The 25,962-nt window shown below is 38.4% G+C and overlaps 2 protein-coding genes and 1 pseudogene across 2 annotated transcripts in view; all 3 read right to left on the bottom strand.

Annotated features, from left to right (window-relative positions):
• The window catches only part of RNF43 (ring finger protein 43), a 104,311-nt gene extending 101,542 nt beyond the window's left edge, over positions 1–2,769 (bottom strand). Inside the window, exon 1 of the mRNA XM_024234581.3 lies at positions 2,629–2,769. The gene's annotated coding sequence lies outside the window, so the exon portion shown is untranslated. The remainder of the gene's footprint in view (positions 1–2,628) is intronic.
• Positions 1–25,962, bottom strand: part of HSF5 (heat shock transcription factor 5) — a 67,882-nt gene that overhangs the window by 35,515 nt on the left and 6,405 nt on the right. The window contains exons 2-5 of the mRNA XM_002827343.5: positions 23,750–24,124; positions 10,661–10,755; positions 6,599–7,120; positions 2,629–2,806 (exon numbers count right to left, since the gene is read on the bottom strand). Of these exons, the coding sequence (XP_002827389.1) occupies positions 2,629–2,806; positions 6,599–7,120; positions 10,661–10,755; positions 23,750–24,124 (1,170 nt within the window). The remainder of the gene's footprint in view (positions 1–2,628; positions 2,807–6,598; positions 7,121–10,660; positions 10,756–23,749; positions 24,125–25,962) is intronic.
• On the bottom strand, positions 16,049–20,988 carry LOC103892824 (protein SET-like; annotated as a pseudogene).

The raw sequence follows: 25,962 nt of genomic DNA, 5'->3' as shown, positions 1-25,962 counted from the left end.
ATGTGATATATATATGTATATATATGTGTATATATATGTGTGTATATATATGTGTGTGTGTATATATATATACACACACGTACGTACATACATATACAATGGAATACTATTCAGCCATAAAACAGAATGAAATCTTGTCATTTTTGGCAACATAGGTGAACCTGGAGAACATTATGTTAAGTGAAATAAGCCAGGCACAGAAAGCAAATACTGCATGATCTTACTCATACATGGAAGCTAAAAAAGTTAATTTCATAGAAGGGAGTAGAATAGTAAATACCAGAGGCTGGGGAAGGTAGGAAAGTGGGGAGATTGGGAGAAGTTGGTCAAAAGTTGTAGTTAGATAGGAAGAATAAGTTTTGGTGTTCTATTACATAGTAGCATAATTGTAGCAAGTAACAATGCCGTGTATATTTCAAGACAGCTAGAAGAAAAGGTTTAGAGTGTTATCACCACAAAGAAATGATAAATGTTTAGAGTGATGGATATGGTAATTATCTCAATTTGATCATTACACTACGTATACATGTATCAAAAAATCACATTGTACTTCATAAATATGTACAATTATATTTAAATTATAAATTAAAAATAAAAATGGTTAAAATGATAAATTTTATGTTACATGTTCTTCAACACAATAAAATTAAAAGGAAAGAATATGTGCTCTACAGGCAGACAACTTAGGGTAGGATACTAGCAATATTAGTTTATATGTGACTGGCCATGCATGGTGGCTCACGCTTATAATCCCAGCACTTTGAGAGGTCAAGGCAGGAGGACTGCTTGAGCCTAGGAGTGCAAGACCAGCCTGGGCAACATAGTGAGACCCCATATCTATAAAAAATGAAAAAAGGCAGCTGGGTGCAGTGGCTCATACCTGCGATCCCAGCACTGTGGGAGGCCAAGGCAGGCAGATCACCTGAGGTCAAGAGTTCAAGACCAGCCTGGCCAACATGGCGGAAACCTTGCCTCTACTAAAAATATAAAAATTAGCCAGTCGTGGTGGAGTGTGCCTGTAATCCCAGCTACTCAGGAGGCTGAGGCAGGAGAATCGCTTGAACCTGGGAGGTGGAAGTTGCAGTGAGCTGAGATCGAGCCATTGCACTACAGCCTGGGCAACAGAGCAAGACTGTCTCAGAAAAAAAAAAAAAAAAAGAAAGAAAAAGAAAAGGAGAGAAAAGAAAAAAGGGCCCGGCATGGTGGCTCACACCTGTAATCCCAGCACTTTAGGAGGCTGAGGTGAGTGGATCACTTGAGGCCAGAAGTTGAAGACCAGCCTGGCCAACATGGTGAAACCCTATCTCTACTAAAAATACAAAAATTAGCCGGGTGTGGTGGCGGGCGCCTGCAGTCGCAGCTACTCGGGAGGCTGAGGCACAAGAATTGCTGGAATCCATGAGATGGAGGCTGCAGTGAGCCAAGATCATGCCACTGCACCCTAGCCCGGGCAAGAGAGCAAGACTCTGTCTCCAAAAAATGAAAAAAGAAAACAAATTTATGTGTGACTTTGAACAAGTTACTTACTCTAAGCCTAAATTTCCTGATGTTTAAAATGACAATGCCACTTCCATCAAGTTTGTTCTATGGCACAAAAATGGGTACGGTAAATATTAGTTCCTGCCCTTCTCTCATCTAAATTGCCTTCAAGGCTCAAGCCACTGTGTTAAATACCTTCAGTGGTGAGAAATCTTTAGTCTTTAATTATGGATTGGAAAATATAATCAACTAAAAGTGTGCAAGCTAAGTTTAGTGGATAAATGATGGATAGTTTTTAGCCTAAAAGATATTTTGTAGAAAGAACCATATGAGTCTGAGCTACACCATGATCATATCACTATTAATTTACTTTTTGGAAAAATTCTCACAGAAGTTCTCAACATTTTTCAAATTATTGTAGGTTAAAATCATTGTTTGTCCTGGTTAATTCTGCCTGCACTGCATGCCCCTGACATGCACATAATTCTAGAATATTAAAATTGTCCACTGCAGACCTTGGTAACTTGATTTTTGGATCATATGAGACACATGTTTTACTAGATGTTACTATTTCTTCAAAAAATATGATTTTGTCATATTAGAACCAACTATATGTGCCTAAAACAATCACTTATTCTGGGTTCTTACAAACTGCAAGAATAACAAACCATTGGTATAGGGTCATACATTATAGTATCTTTATAATGCGCTCAGGATAATATCCTAAATTTCCATCTGATTTTCTCCTGTCAAATATAAGTGCATGCCCTCTTGTCCTAGAGTCTGTTAACAGCAGAATAAGTACAACTACAATTTCAAAGTCTGGCATCTAAGGATAGTTATTAAATCATCCTTCTTCCTTGCCTTCTCCAAGTTAAATAATCTAAAATCCTTTGCTTATTCTTAATATGTTCTATATTTTTCAAAGCCCAAATCATTACATGCAATATTAGGAAAATAACTATTACATACTTTACAAAGATAATTAAGAATAAATATAGAGTTAAAATTACAGCTATGTAAAAATAGCAATGTGACAGGTATAACACAATTATGAATAATAAATGGAGACTCAGAAAAACTGTCATTCATATATTAATTCTACAGCGTGATTCTACTTCTGGCATTCTAGAGCACAATAATCCTTACCAGGGGACTTTCCTTGTTGTGAGTTGCTTCTGTGCTCTCTGTATCTGGCTGGAGTGGCTAAACCTGTGTCTTTACTAGGCTTGCTAGCAGGCCCCATTTCTGAAATGAGGAATCCCATCTGTTCTGAAGGCAAGATATTCTCACGTGAACTGGTCTGGCATTTTATATTGGCATCCACCTAAAATATTAAACCCATTCATTATTTGAGATTTCCTCCAAATATCTGCTAAAAGATATTTTATCAGAGGAGTTCTATTATAGGAACATGATCCAACAAACAAGCTTATAAGGCTTTTCATTCTTATAAATGATACTATACCTTTCTCCATACACAAACTATTAAAATGTATATGGAGCTAAAACATTTACTTATGATCAGACGGAATATCTACCATGAAGCTCGTTGATTTTTTTTAACTTACAAAAGTACAGGTTTTTTTTGTTTTGTTTTAAGTCAGGGTCTCACATTGTTGTCCAGGCGGGAGTACAGTGGTACAATCATAGCTCACCGTAACCTCGAGCTCCTGGGCTCAAGTGATCCTCCTGAGTAGCTAGGGCTACAGGTACTAGCTAATTTTTAAAAAGTTTTTTTGTAGGCCAGGTGCGGTGGCTCACAGCTGTAATCCCAGCACTTTGGGAGGCCGAGGCGGGAGGATCACGAGGTCAGGAGTTCTCGACCAGCCTGGCCAACATGGTGAAACCCCATCTCTACTAAAATTACACAAAATTAGGCGGGCGTGGTAGCAGGTGCCTGTAATCCCAGCTACTCGGGAGGCTGAGGCAGGAGAATCGCTTGAACCCAGGAGGTGGAGGTTGCAGTGAGCCGAGATTGTACCACTGCATTCCAGCCTGGGCAACAGAGTGAGACTACATCTCAAAAAAAAAAAAAAAGTTTTTTTGTAGAGACAGGGTCTCGCTATGTTGCCCAGGCTGGTAACTCCTGGTCTCAGGGGATATTCCCACCTGGGCCTCCCAAAGCACTGGGATTACAGACCTGAGCCACCACACCTGACCAAAAGTAAAATAGTTTCACCATGATTGGTTAAAACCATCTTTTTTCTCTGTAGAATATGTTCTATCAGACTTCCTCTCCTGTTGGAATGGCCATAGGCATGATCCTGTTAGATGGTTTCAGTGGGATGTGGATACTTTATTCCACTAATTCTGTATTCTTTCTCTTAAAGAGGCCCTCAAAATTGTATAAGCTTTAGCCCCTATAAAATCTATATCTGCCCTGTTTATAAAATACAGATTTCTTTCTTTGAGACAGGGTCTCATTCTGTTGCCCAGGCTGGAGTGTAGTGGTGTGATCACGGCTCACTGCAGCCTTGACCTCCCAGGCTCAAGCTATCCTCCCACCTCAGCCTCCCAAGTACCTAGGACACAGGTGTGTGCCACCACACCAAGCTAATTTTTAAAATGTTTTTGTAGGGATAGAGTCTCACTATGTTGCCCAGGCCGGTCTGGACTTCCTGGGTTCAAGCGATCCTCCCACCTCAGCTTCCAAAGGTGCTTGAATTACAGGCATAAGCTACTGTGCCTAGCCTAAGTTTCTTTCTTAGAGTTCCTAAATTTTCTTTGGAATGTAAATCCCTTTGTCAAGTTGACCAACTTCTGAAATACTCTATTTCTTTATGAATTTATTTTAAAATAAAATTATATAATGAAATAAAGTTAAAAGTTTAAAACACAGCTTTATATACATATATGTATATATATATATACACATATATACTTTTTTTTTTTTTTTGAGACGGAGTCTTGCTGTGTCACCCAGGCTGGAGTGCAGTGGTGCGATCTCAGCTCGCTGCAAGCTCCACCTCCTGGGTTCATGCCATTCTCCTGCCTCAGCCTCCAGAGTAGCTGGGACTACAGGCACCTGCCACCACGCCCGGCTAATTTTTTGTATTTTTAGTAGAGATAGGGTTTCACCGTGTTAGCCAGGATGGTCTCGATCTCCTGACCTCATGATCCATCCGCCTCGGCCTCCCAAAGTGCTGGGATTACAGGCGTGAGCCACTGCGCCTGGCCAAGATATATTTGTTAATGAAAAAGTTACTGTGTACGAGTGCAGTTTTAAGATCTGAAATATTTCAGATGTGACTATGAAGGAACAAAGACAAATTCTGTGTTCTACAAATATATTTAAAACACAATGGGGCCAGGTGCAGTGGCTCACACACTTTGGGAGGCCGAGGTGGGCGGATCACCTTAGGTCAGGAGTTCAACACCAGCCAACATGGTGAAACCCTGTCTCTACTAAAAACACAAAAAAGTAGCCGGCCTGGGGGCACACACCTGTAATCCTGGTTACTCAGGAGGCTGAGGCAGAAGGATTCCTTGAACCCAGGAGGTGGAGGTTGCAATGAGCCAAGATTGCGCTACTGCACTCCAGCCTGAGCAACAGAGCAAGACTCCATCTCAAAACAACAACAACAACAACAACAACAACAAACCATAATGGGCCTATATTTTGTCTACTGAATTTACAATATTAACACAATATACTAGATCTCGACAGTCAGGCTAAAAAAAAATGAGGTGATATAAATTTAAGACATTTGGATCTAAAAATAGAGCTAAAAAAGTCTGCAAAAAACAAAAACCTGCCAAAAGTTATCTTGGGACTTTCTAACAATGAAGAGAGTTTCAGTCCTATTAAAGAAAAAATCTAAAATGGAAAAAATATATATACACATATCAGGCTAAGATCAAGAAAAAAAATTAAAAGTAGGAAAAAATACTTAATTCACACACAAAAAAAGATTTTAATTTGGGGCCAAGCACAGTGGCTCATGCCTGTAATCCCAGCACTGTGGGAGGCCAAGGCAGGTGGATCACCTGAGGTCAGGAGTTCAAGACCAGCCTGGTCAACATGGTGGAACCCTGTCTCTACTAAAAACACAAAAATTAGCTGGGCATGGTGGCTCGCCTGTAATCCCAGTTACTTGGGAGGCTGAGGCAGGAGAATCGTTTGAACCCAGGAGGTGGAGGCTGCAGTGAGCCGAGATTGCACCACTGCACTCCAGCCTAGGTGACAGAGAGAGACTCCATCTCAAAAAAAAATTTTTTCTTTTTAATTTGGATTTTTTTGGTATTATTTTAAGAGGTACAGGTACAGTTTTATTACATGGATATACTGCATAGTGGTGAAGTCTGGGCTTTGAGTGAATAGTGTACAGTGTACCCACTAAGTAATTTCTCATCTCTGTTCCCCCTCCCACTCTCCCACCCTTCCACGTCTCCAGTGTCTATTATTCCACATTGTATGTTCAGTGTGTACACATTATTTAGCTTCCTCTTATAAAATGAGAACATGCTATTTGACTTTGTTTCTGTGGATGTACTTTTGATGAATTATTCTTACTAATTATTCAGAATTAAAGTTTATTCATTTTCTTGTAATAAACTAGTGGCAATCAAGGAATTAGCCTTTATCTTCTGCTTTAGGAGTGCAGATATTAGTAAGGAAATTCAAACACAGTATGCTCACAAGTTACAGTTCAATGATGCTGTAATAAAGTTAGAAAAGACTTCCAACCATCTCCTTACCTCCATGCTACAAATGGCTAGGAAAGTCATCACAATATCTGTCAAATAAACCATCCCTCCTGGGTAATAGAATTATCGGCCAGGCATATCTAATCTATCCAAATTAAGATAGGAAGCAAAAACTCAAGGGACGTTTATAACATGAAAATAAGCTTCATACCACAATGCTCAATTAGACAACCTCTCTTTAGAGGCTGATTTCAGACCATGCATAATATAGTGAGATGATGCTTAAGGATTAAGGTAACTTCTTTCTGAATCTTTTGTGCAGAACCACTGGGACATGATCCTCCTGGAAACCATAATGAACTGGCATTAAACCCAAATAAAATCTGAACAAACTCTCCACTAGAATAGTCTTTAGCAGAAGTACTAGGTACTTTGAGCTTTATTAGCATTTTTTTCTTTGCCCCCTTACCTGGTGTGTGCTGAATGGTGGCCCTTCCTGAACAAATACTACTGAAGATGGAGATGGATTATGATTTAGGTGCTCCTTCAGTTTGACATGAGCTTGCTGGATGGCTGCAGATTCCTGTATTGTGCTATTTTCAACAGGCTGAGCTGTGTGGATGGTATAGATGTACTCAGGTGACTGTGGTAGAGAGCAGGCAACTGCTTGTTCTGTTCCAACCACAAAAGACATAATATCTGAGCCTACAGGAGTAAGTGGCTCCAGCTGGCTAGCCTGACTTGCAGAACATGGATTGCTGTTGTTAGAATTAGCTAGAATGTGCTGACCTCTGTAAGACTGAGATGTTGGGCACTGATTCTCAACAGGCTCCACCTTTACCATCTCCAATTTAGGGGAGGAATGCAACTCATCTACTATCTGAAAGACAGCCTCTAGGTTTACTTCTGTCTTTTTATTTTCATCAGTAGTACTGCAGGGCCAATTGGAAGGCAAAAATTCAACTGGATAGGAGGACTGCATTGAAGGATTCTGGGAAAAGAAAAAATATAACTGTTTGGATAGAAAATGAAATACTACAATATTTAGGCTGATGAGTGCTACACATAAATAGATTAAACTTAAAGATCACTAAGAAAACCTAGAGACAAATCTACTTTTCAGCAATAGTAGCTTCAAATCTACTGTTAGCATTTACTTAGTATATACTACATGTCAACCACTCTGCTAAGTTTAATACTCCAATGGGTCAATAATTCTTAGGGTTAAACTATACAAAATCAAAAGCTATAGTACCCAAATACCTATTTGCTGATAAAGCATCTATACACCAAATTCTTCCATAAAGGCTGACAGACAAAAACATAATTTGTATCTATCATATACTGTTTTAGGAATGCAGTAAGGAAATTTCAAACACAGGATGCTCACAAGTCTACCAATCCTTCTACAGATTCAGGGAGTGGTACTAATACTCTGTTCTAAATAGTATGGGGAAAAATGGATGGAATATCAAATGTCCTTTGTTTCCTGGTATTATTTATTTTTAATAACAAAGCAATAGACTAAAATGGCTGTTGCTTTTAGATTTACATCTTTAAGGTATATTCTCTTATATATACTGCTTTGCAGACAGTAGGCATTTAATACATGTGAACATAAAATACAGAAGAATGATTAAATAAAACGTGTAATGAATTGATGTTGCACAATGAAGAGCTTCGCACAGAGTAGGCATTCAATAAATGTTTGCTGATTATATCAGATTATAAACTTAAAATACAGAAGAGTTATGATTAAAGAAAGTATGTAGTGAGTTGATGCTACTAAACACAATCATTAACAAAGATTGTCAAAGATTTTCAGAAGGCCACTAATGCCAAATAATGTAAATTCAAATGGTATAAGCACTAAGTGACTATAGCCAATAGCACATGTATTGAGTTATTACTATGTGCCAAGCACATGCAAAGTGCTTTATATAGATTTCATCCAACCTTCAAAAGAGCCCTGTGAAATGTGATAATCTCCATTTCAAATGATAAAACTGAGGTCCAGAAACTTCCTAATTTACCCAAAGTTACAATGAAATAACTGATAGAGCCAGGTTTCAAGACTAGGTTTGCCGTACTCAAGAGCTCTTGCTCTTAAACATTACAATGTACTGACTGTGCACGCACACTCTCACCCATACCTACAGTTCAACTAAACTAATTCTATTTATTTTCAGGATGGAATCTGAAACACTTTCCCATTTTTCTATTTCAAAATTTTATGTGTGCTTATTGCTATTTTCCTATGATGAACACGTATTGTCTTTTTTAAATTTTTTGTTTTGTTTTTGAGACAGAGTTTCACTTTTGTCACCCAGGCTGGAGTGCAATGGCACGATCTTGGCTCACTGCAACCTCCGCCTCCCAGGTTCAGGCGATTCTCCTGCCTCAGCCTCCTGAGTAGCTGGGATTACAAGCGCCCACCACCATGCCCAGCTAATTTTTGTACTTTTAGTAGAAACAGGGTTTCGCCATGTTGGCCAGGCTGGTCTTAAACTCCTGACCTCAAGTGATCCACCCACCTCAGCCTCCCAAAGTGGTGCTGGGATTATAGGCGTGAGCCACCACGCCTGGCAGGTTTTTTTTTTTTTTTTTTTTTTTTTGAGACAGGGTCTCACTGTGTTGCACAGGCTGGAATACAGTGGCACAAGAACATAGCTCACTATAGCCTCAAACTCTTCAAACTCCTCAAGGTGGGAGAATCGCTTGATCCTCCCACCTCAGCCTCCCAAGCTAGGACAAAAGGTGCATGCACCACTACAACCAACTAACCCACCCTTTCTCTCTCCCTCCGTCCCTCCCTTCCTTCTTCCTTCTTTTATTTCTTTTTTTTTTTTTTTTTAAGAGATAGGGTCTCACTCACTATGTTACCCAGGCTCATCTCAATATCCTGGCCTCAAACAATCCTCCCACCATGGCCTCCCAAAGAGCTGGGATTATAAGGTATGACCCACCGTACATGGCCATATATTGTCTCTATAACAAGAAAAGGTCTTTATAAAAATGTTTTATTTAGCACACAACATAATCAAGATATAAACACTGTCATAGTATCTCCAGCATGATCCAGAGAAGAGAGTGCCTGGACCCACAAACAAGAGCATCTAACTGTGGGATAGGTATGTCCCTCCAGTGAAGATGAATGGGCTAGGATATCATGCTTGATCATATCAGCCATGAAAAATGGCCAGCTAAGTCCCCTTGATCTCATTCTATACTCCAAACAACAACTTGATTATAATTTGACTTCCTATGTAGATTTTCTCCAAAAAAAAAAAAAAAAAAAGGAATGTTCTTTTGAGCACCCTAATGCCACTAGTAAGATATTCTCCTAAGAACTGAGACTATCTTGAAACTATCTTGGCTATATGATTATCCAAGGCAAACACACAATTCCAATCTTTGGCAGTTATAGCATAAAAATACAAAGCATGGAATTTAAAAGTATCCTTAAAATAGCTATATAAAACGTTTAACTCCAAGCAAGTGTCTCCTAAGAAATAATGAGAAGATATTTGAAGTAAAAGTTGAGCATCCTTAATCCAAAATTCTAAAATCTCAAATACTCCAAAACCTGAAACTTTTTGAGTGCTGGCATGATACCACAAGTGGAAAATTCCAGCACAAAAGCACTTAACACAAACTTTGTTTCATGAACAAAGTTACTAAAAATATTGTATGAAATTACCTTTAAACTATGTGCATAAGGTATATATGAAACATAATCAGATTTTATGTTTAGACTTGGGTCATATCCCCAAGATATCTCATTATGTTTTTGGAAATATTCCAAAATCTGAAAAAATCCAAAATCTGAAACACTCCTGGTCCCAAGCATTTTGACTAAGGGATACTGAACTGCTATGGTGTCTACAACATAGGGGCTATGGATGAAGGGGGCCACCACTTAAATTTCTCATTTTTGACATTTTTCTCCTTTCTCCTTAAAAAGGAAAGTCTAATTATCTGTATCATCTTGGAAGAATCTGTCATTTGGTGACTTATATACTTGTAGCATTTATCTGGTATTCATTTTACCTTGAAAAAATCCAGAACAGCACTGTTTAAAATAACTTTCAGCAATGATGGGAATGTTCTAGATCTGTGCTGTATAATTCAGTACCCATAGCCATATGAAACTACTGAGCACTCAAAATGTGTCTACTTTTAAGTATGGAATAATTTTTGGATCAATTTAATTTTAATTTTAATAACCATATGAGACTATTGAGTATTTGAAATGTGACTAGTATAACTGAGGAATTTTAAAATTTCATTTAATTTTAATTAGCTTAATAGTGGCTACTATATTGAACAGTTCTGGCCTAGAAGAATTCTGAGATATTATTTATATCAATTCTCTTCTCTCTTTCTTTTTTAAGAATTGAGAAAACAAAGCCCATTAATCCACAGCTTACTTCTGGTTACTCATTAATATAAAATTACACTTTGAAATTTTGCAAGATCGATAAAATTGCACATGAAGCGTGGACCATGGCCACAGTTGCAAGAATCTTACCTGGAAGTAGTTGCAGTGTGCATAGGAAGAGGCAGTGGGAGTGACACAACTACTTAGAGCATCCATGTGGGTAGGAGAACAGCACTGTAGCACAGCTGGAACAAATTCAAACACAAAAAAGCCATCAACCACAATACATTTCTATAGCATTCAAGGAGCTCCCCTCTTTCAACATGGAAAGAAATCCAAATCTGAGGAACTTCCTTTGTATGTCTAACAAAATATTTAGTCCAATTAGGTGATGTTATTTATTGAAAACAACACAGTAACAAAATAATTTTAAAGGTCTTTAAAAGAGTCATGTCTAATGTCTATTTTTATAAATGATTTCTTTAACACCTAAGCATTTTGTTACCTTTCTAACCAAACATATAATCTTATTGAAAGTAATTTCATTTTATTGAAAATAGAGGAATATATTGAAATTCCAAAATAAGTATTTCAATCATTTCAATAGTAACAACTATTTGGAGGGTGGAGTGTTTTAAAAGAGTAAAATAACTATAAAATATTCTCCAAATGTTCCACCATTAAACAATGCATCCAGTAGAAATGTATACAAAAATGTTTTAATAATTTGGGCAAGTGGTTAGGAATGCAGATGACAGAGCCAGACTGCCTGGCTTTACAGCCCAGTGTAAATTTGAGCATGGTTAATCTCTGTGTACCTCAGTTTCTGCATCCTATTAAAATAGAGATAATAACAGAATAATAGAACCTACCAAATATGGTGGTGGTTGTGATATAAATGAGCTAATATCCATAAAGAACTTAGAAGAGTACTGGTACACAGTAAGCAAACAGTAAGTGTTAGCTGCTATTATTTTAACTGAAGAAACACATTTTCAAAACTTTCCCTTTATAGTCAGGACACTGTGAAAAGACTGAACTCTTGGTACTAGCAAAGTTACTTACAGATGCAGTCTTAATAATAGGTTGAGTCTGCTTTTTTGTAGAGACTCTCCAGTATAAGTGAGAATCAGTTATTAATATCACAACTGTGGATTAAACAGAGGATGATGTATATTGAGCACCTACCTATTCCAGGCACAGTAGTAAATGCTTTACATATATTGCCTTTACAAAACAAGTAAACTAAAGCTCAGTGATATTAAGTAATTTGCTAAAAGTCACAAAGCTGGAAGTGACAGAGTCAGTAATTAAACTCCGAAGTACACGCTCTTTAATATACCACAATACAGCGAGGCATGGTGGCTCACTCCTGTAGTCTCGGCACTTTGGGAGGCTGAGGCAGGTGAATCCCTTCAGCCCAGGAGTTTGAGACCAGCCTGGGCAACACGGTGAAACCCCATCTCTACAAAGAATACAAAAATCAGCCAGGCTTGGCGGCACATGTTTGTAGTCCCAGCTACTCAGGAGGCTCAGGTGGGAGGATCACTTGAGCCCAGGAGGTAGAGGCTGCAGTGAGCCATGATTGTGCCACTGCACTCCAGCCTGGGTGATAGAGTAAGACTCTATGTACAAAAAAAATTTATATATATTTATATATATATATATATATATCTCACAATAATTCCCTAAGCTAAACCCTGTTCCTGAAATGTAACGTTTATAGTTTTACTAGAATTATACTTGCCGAATATCTTTAAAGGTGTCTTTATCAATAAGGTGGCAACTGTCCCTTTTTATGTCCACATTTTTCATATTTTGAGTGTGCTAATAAAATTACTAATCTCATTATTTAATCTTTAAAGGTAAATTGACCTAAGAATTTTTTTAAAATAACCGAAATGCTTCCCTATTTCTCCATGACTATTGATTTTTAAAACATCAGAAGTTCATGAAGATATACTAGAAATAAATATTTTCTCTTTGCATCATGAGCAATTTAACCATAAAATTTTGCACACAGAAAGAAAACTTGAAATAATGGGCAAAATTATAGTTCAGATATAAATACAAAGGTTATTTTTTGGATGACTTTTTTTAACAATTTTGGTGACTTTAAAAGGCCATATATTACTAAGATTGCCTCATAAAATTCAAGCTGTTATCATTTCCAATATAGATTAGCTGAACAGTTCTTAGATTTGATCCTTTGAAGGTTATTCAAATATATATTTTAAATGTTTTGGATTTGAATTTGATTTCCCAAAGTATTTGACAGCACAAATATCCTAGGAAATAAATTGAATCCAAATAGCTAAACAGCAAGCAGGATCTGCAGAGCTTGCCAAAACTCGGGAAGGGAAAAAAAAAAAAAGTTTTTTCCCCTAGAGTTATAGCAGCTAAGGAAAATCCAGCCACCTAGCGGTAGAGAAAGACTTGGGAGCTGCAGGTCCATTCCATCGGGGTACCAAAAAGCTGTGTTTCGTTACAAATAAATCAATAAAAGGCATTAGCTTTATTGTTCGTAAGTTTCTGACTCCATCGGTTACACATTTTGAATAGGTGTAAAAATGTACTTTAAAATAAATTTCTCAGAGAAATAAACTACAATATATAACAGAGAATATGTTAATATATTTTTGATAGCTTGATAGCTGAGTTAGTATCTCAGGAAACAGCAAAAAAGTAAATGTTCTTTAAAGTATCCAGTAACAAATGGAAAGTAAAACAGTACCTGTATGAAGAAAATGAGGACTTGAATAGATTATACTCCAAAAAGATTCCTCAATGGCTATTCCTTACCACTGTAGTCCTATTTTGTATAGTCAACAAAATAGAACAAAGTAAAGTATTAGTAAGTTTACTGAATATGAAAACCTAGGCATAGAAATTTGACTATGTGCCTCATATATGAAAAAATAATCTACTGTGCATTATGAAAGCACTGACATTTATAAAACTTAGTTTATCACTATGTCCTAAGATACATTCATCTGCACAAAGAACTTTCAGTGTCTTCCTGAAGGCAGTGTTCAGTTGAGGCATTAAATTCCATGTAGAAAGAAAAACTGAAAATAATTAAAAGAATTCCATTTCAGATATAAATATAGGCATTAATGACATTTTCAAAAAATTTCTAAGTAATAAAAAAATGTTAAGCCAGAGTTACTAAAAATTATTACTCCCGCTATAGGTGAGGCTTTAATATACTTTATCCTATGGCAGTGATTCAAATATAGAATTAAAATACTTAGAATTTGAATCTACTCCAGAATAGTATAATGTCAACAGTGAGAAAATACCCAATAATATAAATGCTCAAAAGAAAAAACATTATAATAGTATATTTAATTTCAAGATAAGTTCCTATAGCAACTAGAACCCCAGTATCTCCTCATTTATGGTGAGGTAAAGAAAAGGTCTTCTGAGTTTATATCCCAAAGTGAAAGCAGGCATTTGAAAAGGTATCTGTACACCCATGTTCAACATAGCAAAATTTACAACAGCCAAAAGATGGCAGCAACTCAGTATCCATCAACAGATGAGTGAATGAACAAAATGTGTTACACATATACAATGGAGTATTATCCAGCCTTTAAAAGGAAGAAAATTCTGACACATACTACAATATAGATGAATCTTAAAGACATTAAGTGAAATAAGCCAGTCACAAAAGGACAAATATTATACAATTCCTCATGTAAGGTTCCTAGAAAAGTCAAATTCATAAAAACAAAAAATAAATTAGAGATTACCAGGGGTTGGGGGAAACTATTGCTTAATGGGTACCAAGTTTAATTTGGGTGATGAAAAAGTTTTGGAAACAATGGTGAGGGTTGCACAATATTGTGAATGTAAGTAGTGTCAATGAATTGTACATTTAAAAATGGTTAAGATGGTAAATTTGGACGGGCGCAGTGGCTCACACCTGTAATCCCAGCACTTTGGGAGGCCAAGACAGGTGGATGACGAGGTCAGGAGTTCGAGACCAGCCTTACCAACATGGTGAAACCCCTTCACTACTAAAAATACATAAATTAGCCGGGCGTGGTGGCGCACGCCTGTAGCCCCAGCTACTCGGGAGGCTGAGGCAGGAGAATCATTTGAACCCGGGAGGCAGAGGGTGCAGTCAGCCAAGATCGTACTACTGCACTCCAGCCTGGGTGACAGAGTGAGACTCTGTCTCAAAAAAAAAGATGGTAAATTTATATATTAAATATATGATTCCACTTATATGAGATATTTAGAATAGTCAAATTCATAGAGACAGAAAATAGAATGGTGGTTGCTAGGGACAACCTCTCCACCTCAGGGACAGGTTGGCATTCTCTAAAGGGGAGTTAGTGGTTAGCAGGTACAGAGTTTCGGTTGGGGAAGATGAAAAAGTTCTGGAGATAGACAGTGGTGATGGTGAATGTACTTAATGCTGCAAAACAGTACCCTGAAAAATAGTTAAAGTGGTTAAGTTTTATGTTATGTATATTTTTTTCATAATTTTTTAAAAAGGTAAATATGATTGTATTTTTGCTTAGTTTCTCCTGGCAGAGGAGAGAGAGAGCTTCCTGGTGCTAAGTGCCTCTTTTCCATAAGCACAAAATCAAGTATTTTCAGAGAAGCAATACCGACTGCCTGAGAACAAGAGTAACAGCACGAAAAAGCTCTTATAATTCTATATTCTATATTTATGTACATTAATGTAGGATTAGAAGCCCAAAGATCACACCTATAGAATTTAAATGTACTTTAAAACAATAATCAGTTAACTCTTTTTGCCCAAGGGCCAATTCAGAAAAATCTTAAATGATAGGAGAGAGATATATATATACACATATATATACACACATACATATTTTTTAACCTAGAACTGCATGTCAAAATGGATATTTTCTTTTTCTTTCCTTTTCTTTCTTTTTTTTTGAGACACAATCGTACTCTGTTGCCCAGGCTGGTCTCGAACTCCTGGCTTCAAGCAATCCTCTTGCCTCTCAGCCTCTGAAGGTGCTGGGCTACAGGCATGAGCCACCATGCCTGGCCAGATATATATTTTCTAATAAAAATTAAAAATACCACGTGTACCTTGGGGGAAAGCATATATTCTTACAAATTCTGTTATTTAGCCTCTAAAGTGTTAATATCTAGGCTTATTTACTTTTTTGAGATAGGGTCTTGATATGTTGCCCAGGCTGGAGTGCAGTGGCACGATCTCAGCTCACTGCAGCCTCGGCCTCCCGGGTTCAAGTGATTGTCCTGCCTCAGCCTCCCAAGTAGCTGGGACTACAGGTGTGCGCCACCATGCCTGGCTAATTTTTTTTGGATTTGTAGTAGAGATGGGGTTTCACCATGTTGGCCAGGCTGGTCTCAAACTCCTGACCTCAAGTGATCTGCCTGCCTTGGCCTCCCCAAGTGCTGGAAGTACAGGCATGAGCCACTGTGCCCAGCCTTCTAGGACCATTTAAAAAACAGCTGTTGGACAGGTACAGTAGCTCATGCCTGTAATCCCAGCAATCAGGAGGCTAAGCAGGGGGATCACTTGAGGCCAAGAGCTTCAGACCAGTCTGGGCAACAAAGCAAGACCCTAGCTGTACCAAAAAAAAAAAAAAAAAGTGTTTTAATTAGCTGGGCATGGTGGTGTGTGCCTGTAGTCCTAGCTACTTGGGAAGCTGAAGTGGGAGGATACCTTGGGCCCAGGAGTTCAGGCTGCAGTGAGCTATGATCATGCCACTGCACTCCAGTCTGGTGAGAAAGTGAGACCTTGTCTCTTAAAAAATAATAAAAATAAAAATAAACACAGCTTTTAAAACACTTGATCCTTTACATGTAAATAGTGTTTAAATTTTACAAAGCCTACTCACATATATTAATTTATTTAATTCCTCACTCAAACTATTAAGGCCACTTTATAGAAAGGGAAATGAGGCCACAAAACATGATATAATCCACTGAAGTTCATATCCAATGATTAACTGTAAACCTGGGACTAGAACTAGTTCATTCCATTCAATAAATTATTTACTTAGGGCCCATTACAGCAAGCACTATGCTAGGTGTAGGGGGATACAGAAATGAATTAGAGGCAGCCCCACTCCCCAGAGCGCCCAGGCTGAACCTCCCACTCTAGCAATTGGAGTACATTCTCTCTACTCTGGTGAGTCAATAACCCAGAGCAATCCCAATGCCACCAGCAGCATACAAAGGTAGATTCCCCTACCAATTGCTGTTGTCCACCCTATCTGGGAAGAACTAACTCTGAGGAAGAGATATACCAGAAAAAAATTATCTCAAAAAAACAAAGCAAAAAACAAAAGACCCTCTTCATGAGAGGCAGGCAGACAGGCAGGGGGGCAGGCGAGCACAGTGGCCAAAAGAACAGACTCTTGAGTCAGATTGTCTGGATTTGTTTCCAAGCCCACAGCTTCCTAGCTGTGCCTCAGTTTCCTCATCTTTAAAATGAAGATAATTACACTATTTTATAAAAGTATTATAAGGATTAAATGAGTGAATATTTAAAGAGTACTAAGAACACTGCCTGGTCATAGTGATTACTATATAAGTATGTGTTAATAAAAAAAGAGATGAAGAGCAGCTACAAATTTACTAACCATTGCCTTGAGTTTAAAACTTTGAAAAAAAGATAAAGTTGATTTTGAGTCTATTCAGCATTAAAGAAAAACAATTCTCAATATAGGATTCTATATATAAAGATGAATATTCTTAAGTATGTTCAAATATATAGTGGAGAATAAGTAAAATTAAAAGGTTTAAAATGAAGTTTTTCATAAAAGAGGAAAATTAAATCACAGTTGCAGACCAAAAATAACATCAGAGGAAAAATTGAATTCTAGATAAGGCAAGAATAAAGAGTCAACTAATGCTGGATCTACAAAATCTTGCCTTTGAAGAAGTGGTAAGAATGGAAAACTGACACTTCAAGGGAGAAACAACAAATACAAAAAGTGATTCCAGTCTGCTTCTAACGTGAGAAAGAAAAAAAATGATTCCAATGAGTCATTTTATGAGTTAGTCTGATGGCAAATTTTTAGTTTCAGTGTTTGACTTTACTACAGAATAATTTATGAAATATTATAAAATTCAAAATTTACTGGGTATGCTATTTGAAGACCAGATCCAAGTTTATTTTTATAACACAATTTTTTTTTTTTTTTGAGACAAGGTCTTGCTCTGCAATGGCACAATCACCGATCACTGCAGCCTCAACCTCCTGAGCTCAAGTAATCTTCCCACCTCAGCCCCCAAGTAGCTGGGACTACAGGTGCTGCCACCACACTCAGCTAATTTTTCTATTTTTAGTAGAGACTGTGTTTCACCATGTTGGCCAGGCTGGTCTGGAACTCCCGGCCTTAAGTGATCCACCTGCCTCGTGAGAATGATACTCTATTTAATTTTGGTAAAGTCATTTGTAATACTCTTCATAAATAAGTACTCACTAAATATTGGTTAAATTGCTCACTACTTTTTATTTCCTTCACCCATAACTTGGAGGAATTAAGCATTTCTAGGGTATTTTTATGGCACTTTCTTTTCCATTGCAAGTTTTTTGTATTAACAATAAAACTTTTCATTTGCAAAGTACTTCAGAACGTTCAAAGCAGTTTTGCCCACATTATGTACTAGAAGTCATCATGAGATTTCTTATTCTCATAATCTCAGAAACTTTACAGTCATTTCAATTATCCCTATTAAAGAAGACAAAACAAAAATTCAGCTAACACAAAATTCTCTATACACTGTATACTATAAAAACATCAGCAGCACTTACTTGTTCTTTTTTTAATGCCTCCTTCCTAATTCTTACCTCAAACAGTTGGAGACAACTCCAATTTATAATTTACATCAAGCTAAAATAAAATATTTTTAAAACAGCATGTCCAAATTTAATAATAATTTTAACAAATAGCAGTTCTATAATAAATACTAACTATAATATTTGTAGTGGTTTTAGTGAATAACATATGAGTACTTCTCACAAAATTTAGAGCCAGTTTCCATGAGGATTGCTTGAAACTTGGAATACATTTTCCAGGCTGGAATGCAGTGGCACAATCATGGCTTGCTGCAGCCTCAAACTCCTAGGCTCAAGCAATCCTCCACCTCAGCCTCCCAAGTTGCTGGGATTATAGGTGTGAGCCACCATACCTGGCCATCTTGTTTTCAAAGATTGTACATATATTTTGGTTCTTCAAAGAAGTATCTAGGCAAATCTGGGGGAAAAAATTAGGCCTTAACCATTTTCTATGTAACATGGTAAAAAAATTTTTTTTTAATTTCTAATAGGCAAAATGATTAAAAGTGCAAAATCATCCTTACTTCATGTAATTCCCTCCTTTTCTTTTCAACGCCATTCACCAAAAGAGTAACAGCTCTGAAAACCTATAAAACTCAATCTAGATGATTTTAATATCATTAAACTTAAAACATTTTGGGAAAATAATCCCTTTCACTGCTATATTTAGGTACAATGAGCCAATGATACAAGTATATGGTTGGATATTAACAGCTAGAAAATAGTGAGTACTATTACAAATAGAACAGCCACCAGATTTATAATTTTGTTTTGTGTGTACACATTTAGTTTTATTGTAACAAAGCAACTTGTCCACTTTTAACCTTTAAAACTGAGCATCATCTTTCCTTTCCAGTGAAACAAAAAGAAAATTTAAAAATAAACAGGATAAAAATTACAATAGAGAATGTCAATTCCAAATAAGATCCGATAGGCTCTGCAGATTCTCCCATTGAGTGGCAGGGCTCAAGTCATCATTAGTAGAGAATTTATTTTAAAAAGTGTCAAATTGCAAAGGATGTCTGTCAAATATCACAATTAAACATGCAAAAGGAGAAGCCATGTTGTCAAAATGCCCACTTAACCCACCCAAACATCTCAAACCCACCCTTTGGTGACCTTCTATAAACACATTTTTAAGGTTTTTTTTGTTTTGTTTTTTAACAAGAGAAAGTAGACAGATACATGTTGGTAAATGCTAAATGTTTTCATTCAGAGAAAGGAGGAGAAAAGCTAGAATTCTGGGCACTGCCACACAGGGGCCTCACATCCTCCAGCTTCCAGCAGAGAGAAGGGAGGAGGTTTTACTTTTTTTCAACAGAGCTCAGCAGTGTTGATTCCATACAGTTTTTGTATGGATAAAAATGAATTTCGAACAGAAAGGGGTAGAGACTGTTTTCCCATTGTATTCTGCTCAAGGTATTTCCCCCCAAATAAGTTGAGAATCATGGTGTAGAGAAAAAGAGGCCTCAAGAACAGGGCGCCTGAGCACAAGAGGAAAACAAACAAACAAAACCAAACCAAAAAAAACTGCAACTTGCTCCCAAGGACTGGAGAAAATTTTTAAAAAGGAAGGTCGGAATCCACCAGTGTTCTATTAGTCATCTTCTCCTTCATCCTTCTCTCCTTCCTCCCCTTCATCATCATCTTCATCTTCTTCATCTTCCTCCTCATTCCCTTCTAATCAATATCTTCTAATCCCTCCTCCTCTTCATCATCATCTTCTTCTTCTCCTTCTTCATCATCCATATCGGGAACCAAGTAGTACTGTAATGGGTTTGGCCAAATATCATCTTTGATGACCTCTCCTAACTCATCAGCACCTGCATCAGAATGGTCAGTAAATCAGGTAAAGAAGCTCCCTGGTTCCTCATGCTGCCTCTTCCTGCCGGCTTTATTCTGCGTTTAACTTGAACGCTTTGTCAGATCCATTCCAGATTTCCATTTGATTTCAGTGGACTTTGAAGATGGATCACCACTCTCATTCAGATGAAATTCTTTGGACAGAACTTTATTTTCAAAGTAAGGATTTTGATCAAAATAAAAATCTATTCTGTAACCTGATTTAATATCTTGGAATTCTGTCACTTCAACTCTGGTCAAATAATGCAGTGCCTCTTCGTCCTCCTCCCCAAGCAGTGCAGACACTTGTGGATGGTTGACAAATGTTGTTATCCAAAAATGTGGGATTTTGGCGATCAATTCTGATCTCTTCGGAAAAAAATGGTTGGCGGAGTTTGTTATATTTCTGTTCTACTTTCAAAATCTCCTCACTGGCTTGTTCATTAAGTCTGTCTATTTCATTGTGGATTTCATCAATGTGTTCAATTGCTTCTTGCTGTTTTTTTTTTCCTGAGGTCTCGTCGGCCCTGTAGTGGTTGGAGTTGAGCTCCTTTGTACTGATTTTGGCAGCGGACGCCCATGTGGCGCGGTTGGGAGATGGGGGCGGGGGAAGGGAAGGCGAAGGGGACAGGCAGGCGGCTTCCCCCTCACGGCACACGCGCGGGCGCTCGCGGAGTCCAGCCGCCTCCTCCCAGCGCTGCCCTCGCGGCCTGACGACAAGGTACGGGCTAGGGCTGCGTGCGAGGCCCGGGTCGTCCGGGCTCCTGCTTGCGTAGGGGAGGCGGCGGCAGCGGCGCTGCGGCGACTCGCCTCCCTCGCCCAGATTTATATACATATATATATATATATATATATATTTTTTTTTTTTTGAGATGGAGTCCTGCTCTCTCACCCAGGCTGGAGTGCAATGGCGTGATCTTGGCTCACCACAACCTCCGCCTCCTGGATTCAAGTGATTCTCCTGCCTCATCCTCCCGAGTAGCTGGCATTACAGGCACCCACCACCATGCCTGGCTAATTTTTGTATTTTTTTGGTAGAGACGGGGTTTCACTATGTTAACCAGGCTGGTCTCGAACTCCTGACCTCATGAATCACCCGCCTCATCCTCCCAAAGCGCTGGGATTACAGGTGTGAGCCACCATGCCAGGCCCAGATTTATAATTTTTAAATGGTAGCAAATTACTCCATTCCCTTTTTTTTTTTTTTTTTTTTTTTTTTTTTGAGACGGAGTCTCGCTCTGTTGCCCAGGCTGGAGTGCAGTGGCGTGATCTTGGCTCACTGCAAGTTCCACCTCCCGGGTTCATGCCATTCTCCTGCCTCAGCCTCTCCAGTAGCTGGGACTACAGGTGCCCGCCATCACACCCAGCTAATTTTTTTGTATTTTTAGTAGAGACAGGGTTTCACCGTGTTAGACAGGATGGTCTCGATCTCCTGACATCGTGATCCGCCCGCCTCGGCCTCCCAAAGTGCTGGGATTACAGGCGTGAGCCACCGTGCCCGGGCACTCCATTCCCTTTTCTAATTTACATTTCTTCTACTTTAAGTAAATATTTTTTTAAAAAAAATATTTAAAATAAAAAAATATTTTAGCTTTCCCTTTAATGCTGCCTGGGAGAAATGGTCTAACAAAAGACCTCCAGAAATTGCTTCCAGATTTACATAACTGAAAAAATTAAAGATCCTAGATTATTAATTCACAGGGCAAAGGAATGCCCCCTTTCTTCTCTTTCTGGTCTTTTCTGAAAGCTTTGACCCTTGTCTTATTTCTATTGCCTCATTTCATCATTGTGTAAAAAGCATACCACATGATGAAATACATGCTACTGTTGTTGTGTTTTTGCAAAATTGAAAATACATTTGAGGCCAGGCACGGTGGCTCACGCCTGTAATCCCAGCATTCTGGGAGGCCGAGGCAGGTGGATCACGAGGTCAGGAGTTCGAGACCAGCTTGGCCAACATGGTGAAACCCTGTCTCTACTAAAAAAAAAAAAAATATATATATATATATATACAAAAAAAAAATTAGCCAGGGGTTGGTGGCAGGCGCCTGTAGTCCCAGCTACTCGGGAGGCTGAGGCAGGAGAATCACTGGAACCAAGGAAGTGGAGGTTGCAGTGAGCCAAGATTGCGCTACTGCATTCCAGCCTGGCAACAGAGCGAGACTTCATCTCAAAAAAAAAAAAAAAAGAAAAGAAAAGAAAATACATTTGAGTGAAATGGTAAGATTATATTGCAAAAAGTTTTCTATTAAAAAAGAAAAAAAAATGGCCAGGCAGGGTGGCTCACTCCCGTAAGGCCAGCACTTTGGGAGGCCAAGGTGGGTGGATCACCTGAGGTCAGGAGTTCGAGACCAGCCTGTCCCACACGGTGAAACCCTGTCTCTACTAAAAATACAAAAAATTAGCCAGGTGTGGTGATGGACACCTGTAATCCCAGCTACTCAGGAGGCTGAGGCAGGAGAATCACTTGAACCCAGGAGGCGGAGGTTGCAGTGAGCCAAGATCGCGCCATTGCACTCCAGCCTGGGCAACAAGAGTGAAACTCTATCTCAAAAAAAAAAAAAAGAAAGAAAGAAAAAGAAAAAAGAGAAGAAAAGAAAAGAAGAAAACACAACTTTTTTTTTTCCCCAAGAAGCAAAACAGATGATAACTATCATAAGCGTTCCCAATTAGTGGCTTGGGATCTACCAGCATGTTCTCAATGCCCTTGCTTGAGTTCCAGGTCAGTTGTCATTGTCAGGTTTCTCCTTCTCTCTGCTACTCCCCAGTTCTTAGCTGCCTAGGAATAACACTGCAGAGATCCCACTGTTCACCAGGTTTTTACTAAAGAATTTAATGTTCAGAGAGTATGCTTTTTCATTAAATATCATTACTGAGATACCAAATGATTTCATTATGAGGTAATCTCACCTTAAGATGAAACTATATTAAATATATAATAGACATATTTAAAAAAAAAACTTCAGCACCAAGTACAGAGTTAAAATAAGGTTCTGGGGTACTAAGGTTTTTTGTTTTTTGTTTTTGAGACAGTCTCACTCTGTCGTCCAGGGTGGAATGCTGTGGAGTGATCTCTGCTCATTGCAACCTCCGCCTCCCAGGTTCAAGCAATTTTCTTGCCTTAGCCTCCTGAGTAGCTGGGATTACAGGCGCCTGCCACCATGCCTGGCTAATTTCTGTATTTTTAGTAGAGTTGGGGTTTCACCATGTTGGCTAGGCTGGTCTCGAACTCCTGACCTGAAATGATGCACCTGCCTCAGCCTCCCAAATTGCCGGGATTACAGGTGTGGGCCACCACATCCGGCCCTGGGGTACTAAGTCTTACTTTCATAACCAGGACACATTTTGAGTATACAAGTTTCACTAACAATACACACCTTTATACACCAACAAAATTTTCACAATCCTTAAAAACACAATGAAATTTTATATATTGTTTAAAAATATCTCCTGCTAAGAAATCTTTGCCATTTCTTAGGTGTACATTCCTACTGTTTGTGTTAAAGCACATAGACATTCAAATTCATTTAAAATATATATACATGCTCATTATAAACAACCTTAAATAGAAGGCCATGAACCTGAATTTGTCATACCTGTTGGATAGTAGGCTTGCGAGTACTGTGCTGAGGGTGTGTAGTTACTGTATTTTTGGGAGGAGCTGACCATTGTTTGAGGACCTTGTTGAACATGTACAGATGTGGTGCTGGGCTGCAGCGTATAGGTAACCTCAGTTGGAAACCTCTGGAGTACAGGAAATGGAACCCCTTTATCTGAAAATGTGGGAGATGTCTCCACTTGTCCAGGGTGCATTCCAAGGGAGTTCTGCCATATTCTATGAGGAACTGGGGTCCGATCTAAACCTTTCAGAGGGTAAGTACTGTGGTCGTGGGATGGAGTTGATACGTAGGAGTAAGGAGACAAACTATCTCGCCGAAATGACCGGTGAAATTGTCCTACAGCCACTGGTCCTACATAAAAGAGGAAGAGCATGTTTACTAATTTTGCATTACACCACCAGACATAGTAAACCAAAGGTCATAAAATATACTACTCTTCACCAATCAGCCATTTTTAACACAACGGAAGTTTAGTTTTGGTAAAAACAAGTTCAGAATCAAGAATATGAGACATATAATGCTGAAAGAAGAATCAAATAAACCTTTGTTTTCTCAGTGCAATAGTCATAAAAGATAAAGTGCCCAAATTCTAACACTAAATCAAACGTTAAATCAAAAATTCAACATTAAAAGCCTTTTATACATGATTTGGCCATCTTACCTTTCGCTTTATTTGCCTGACCCAGATTTTTCCAATGTGTAAGCTACTTCCTAAAAGTTTTCCATTCAGTCTTTCAAACAATTTTGGAACATTAATAATAGGCATAAAAATAAGCTCTCCAACAAAAAAATAAAAGAAATGGGTGTGGAACATATAACAAGATAAAAAAAAAAGTAACGCTCTTTGCTATCTATCTATCTATCTATCTATTTATATAACAACCGGGTCTCACTCTGTTGCCCAGGTTGCAGTGCAGTGATGTGATCTTGGCTCACTCTAGCCTCAAACTTCCAGGCTCAAGCAATCCTCCCACCTCAGCCTCCTGATTAGCTGGAACTATAGGTGCACACCACCAAGCACTGTTTATTTTACTTTTTGTAGAAACAAGGTCTTGCCACATTCCCAGGCTGGTCTGGAACTGCTGGGCTCAAGCGATCCTCCTGCCTTTGCCTCCCAAAGTGCTGGGATTACAGGCATGAGCCACCATGTCTTGCCCTCCCTTTCAAATTTTTAAAAATTATAATCTTTGTAAAAAAGTCAGGCTTGAAAAGTTTGACTTAGTTTCCCCTTCATCCCTTAAATCAATCAATCGTTTTCCATGATTTTTCTTTCTTCAGAGTCTTTCCAGTAGTATCCTTTCCCAGATATCAGTGGCTCTCAAACATTGGTTTACATCTGAATCACCTGAAGAGTTTGTTAAAAATCCACAAATCCAGGCCCAGAGATTCTGATATTGTCTTCTCTTTATTAGCAATGTAAAAAGGAATAAAAAGTGGAGATAAGGAAGAGAGAGAAAGGGCAATAGTATGTAATGAGGGAAGGGAGAATATAAATGGTACAGAACTATGGATTATGATTCTTGAACATAAACAAAGCTAGCCTAATTTATTCCTAAGGAGAGTTTTGCATTAAATCATGTGACTGATTAACAAGTTCCTTTCAATTTACTAAACTAATCTGTAAAACAGAGGGAAAACCTATTATGTGCTACTCAAGTATTAAACTACACGTTGAAAGGTGACACTCAAATACCTGCTTTTCCAAATAATTAGGTTGTAAACCCATTCAACAAGTTACATATCTGTCATTCTATTTCTGTGGTTTAATTTCCTCTAAAGAGTAAAGCAGGCCAGCCACGGTGGCTCAGGCCTGTAATCCCAGCACTTTGGGAGGCCGAGGCAGGCAGATCACTTGAGTCCAAGAGTTCAAGACCAGCCTGAGCAACATGGCGAAACCCCATCTCTACAAAATACACAAAAATTAGCTGGGCATGGTGGTGCATGCCTGTAATCCCAGCTACTCAGGAGGCTGAGGCAGGAGAATCGCTTGAACCCAGGAGGTGGAGGTTGCAGTACGCTGAGATTGAGCCACTGTACTTCAGCCTGGGTGACACAGTGACACCCTGTTTCAAAAAGAGATAATAAAGTATTATTGAGTCCAGGAGTTCAAGGTTACAGTGAACTATGATCGTGCGTGACAGAGTGAGATCCTATCTCTTAAAAATAAATAAATAAACAAATAAATAAAG

The sequence above is a fragment of the Pongo abelii genome, chromosome 19 (genome assembly GCF_028885655.2).
Source record: "Pongo abelii isolate AG06213 chromosome 19, NHGRI_mPonAbe1-v2.0_pri, whole genome shotgun sequence".
Lineage (NCBI taxonomy): Eukaryota > Metazoa > Chordata > Mammalia > Primates > Hominidae > Pongo > Pongo abelii.
Note: the sequence above shows the minus strand (reverse complement) of the source record. Positions and strands in the feature narration are given on the sequence as shown.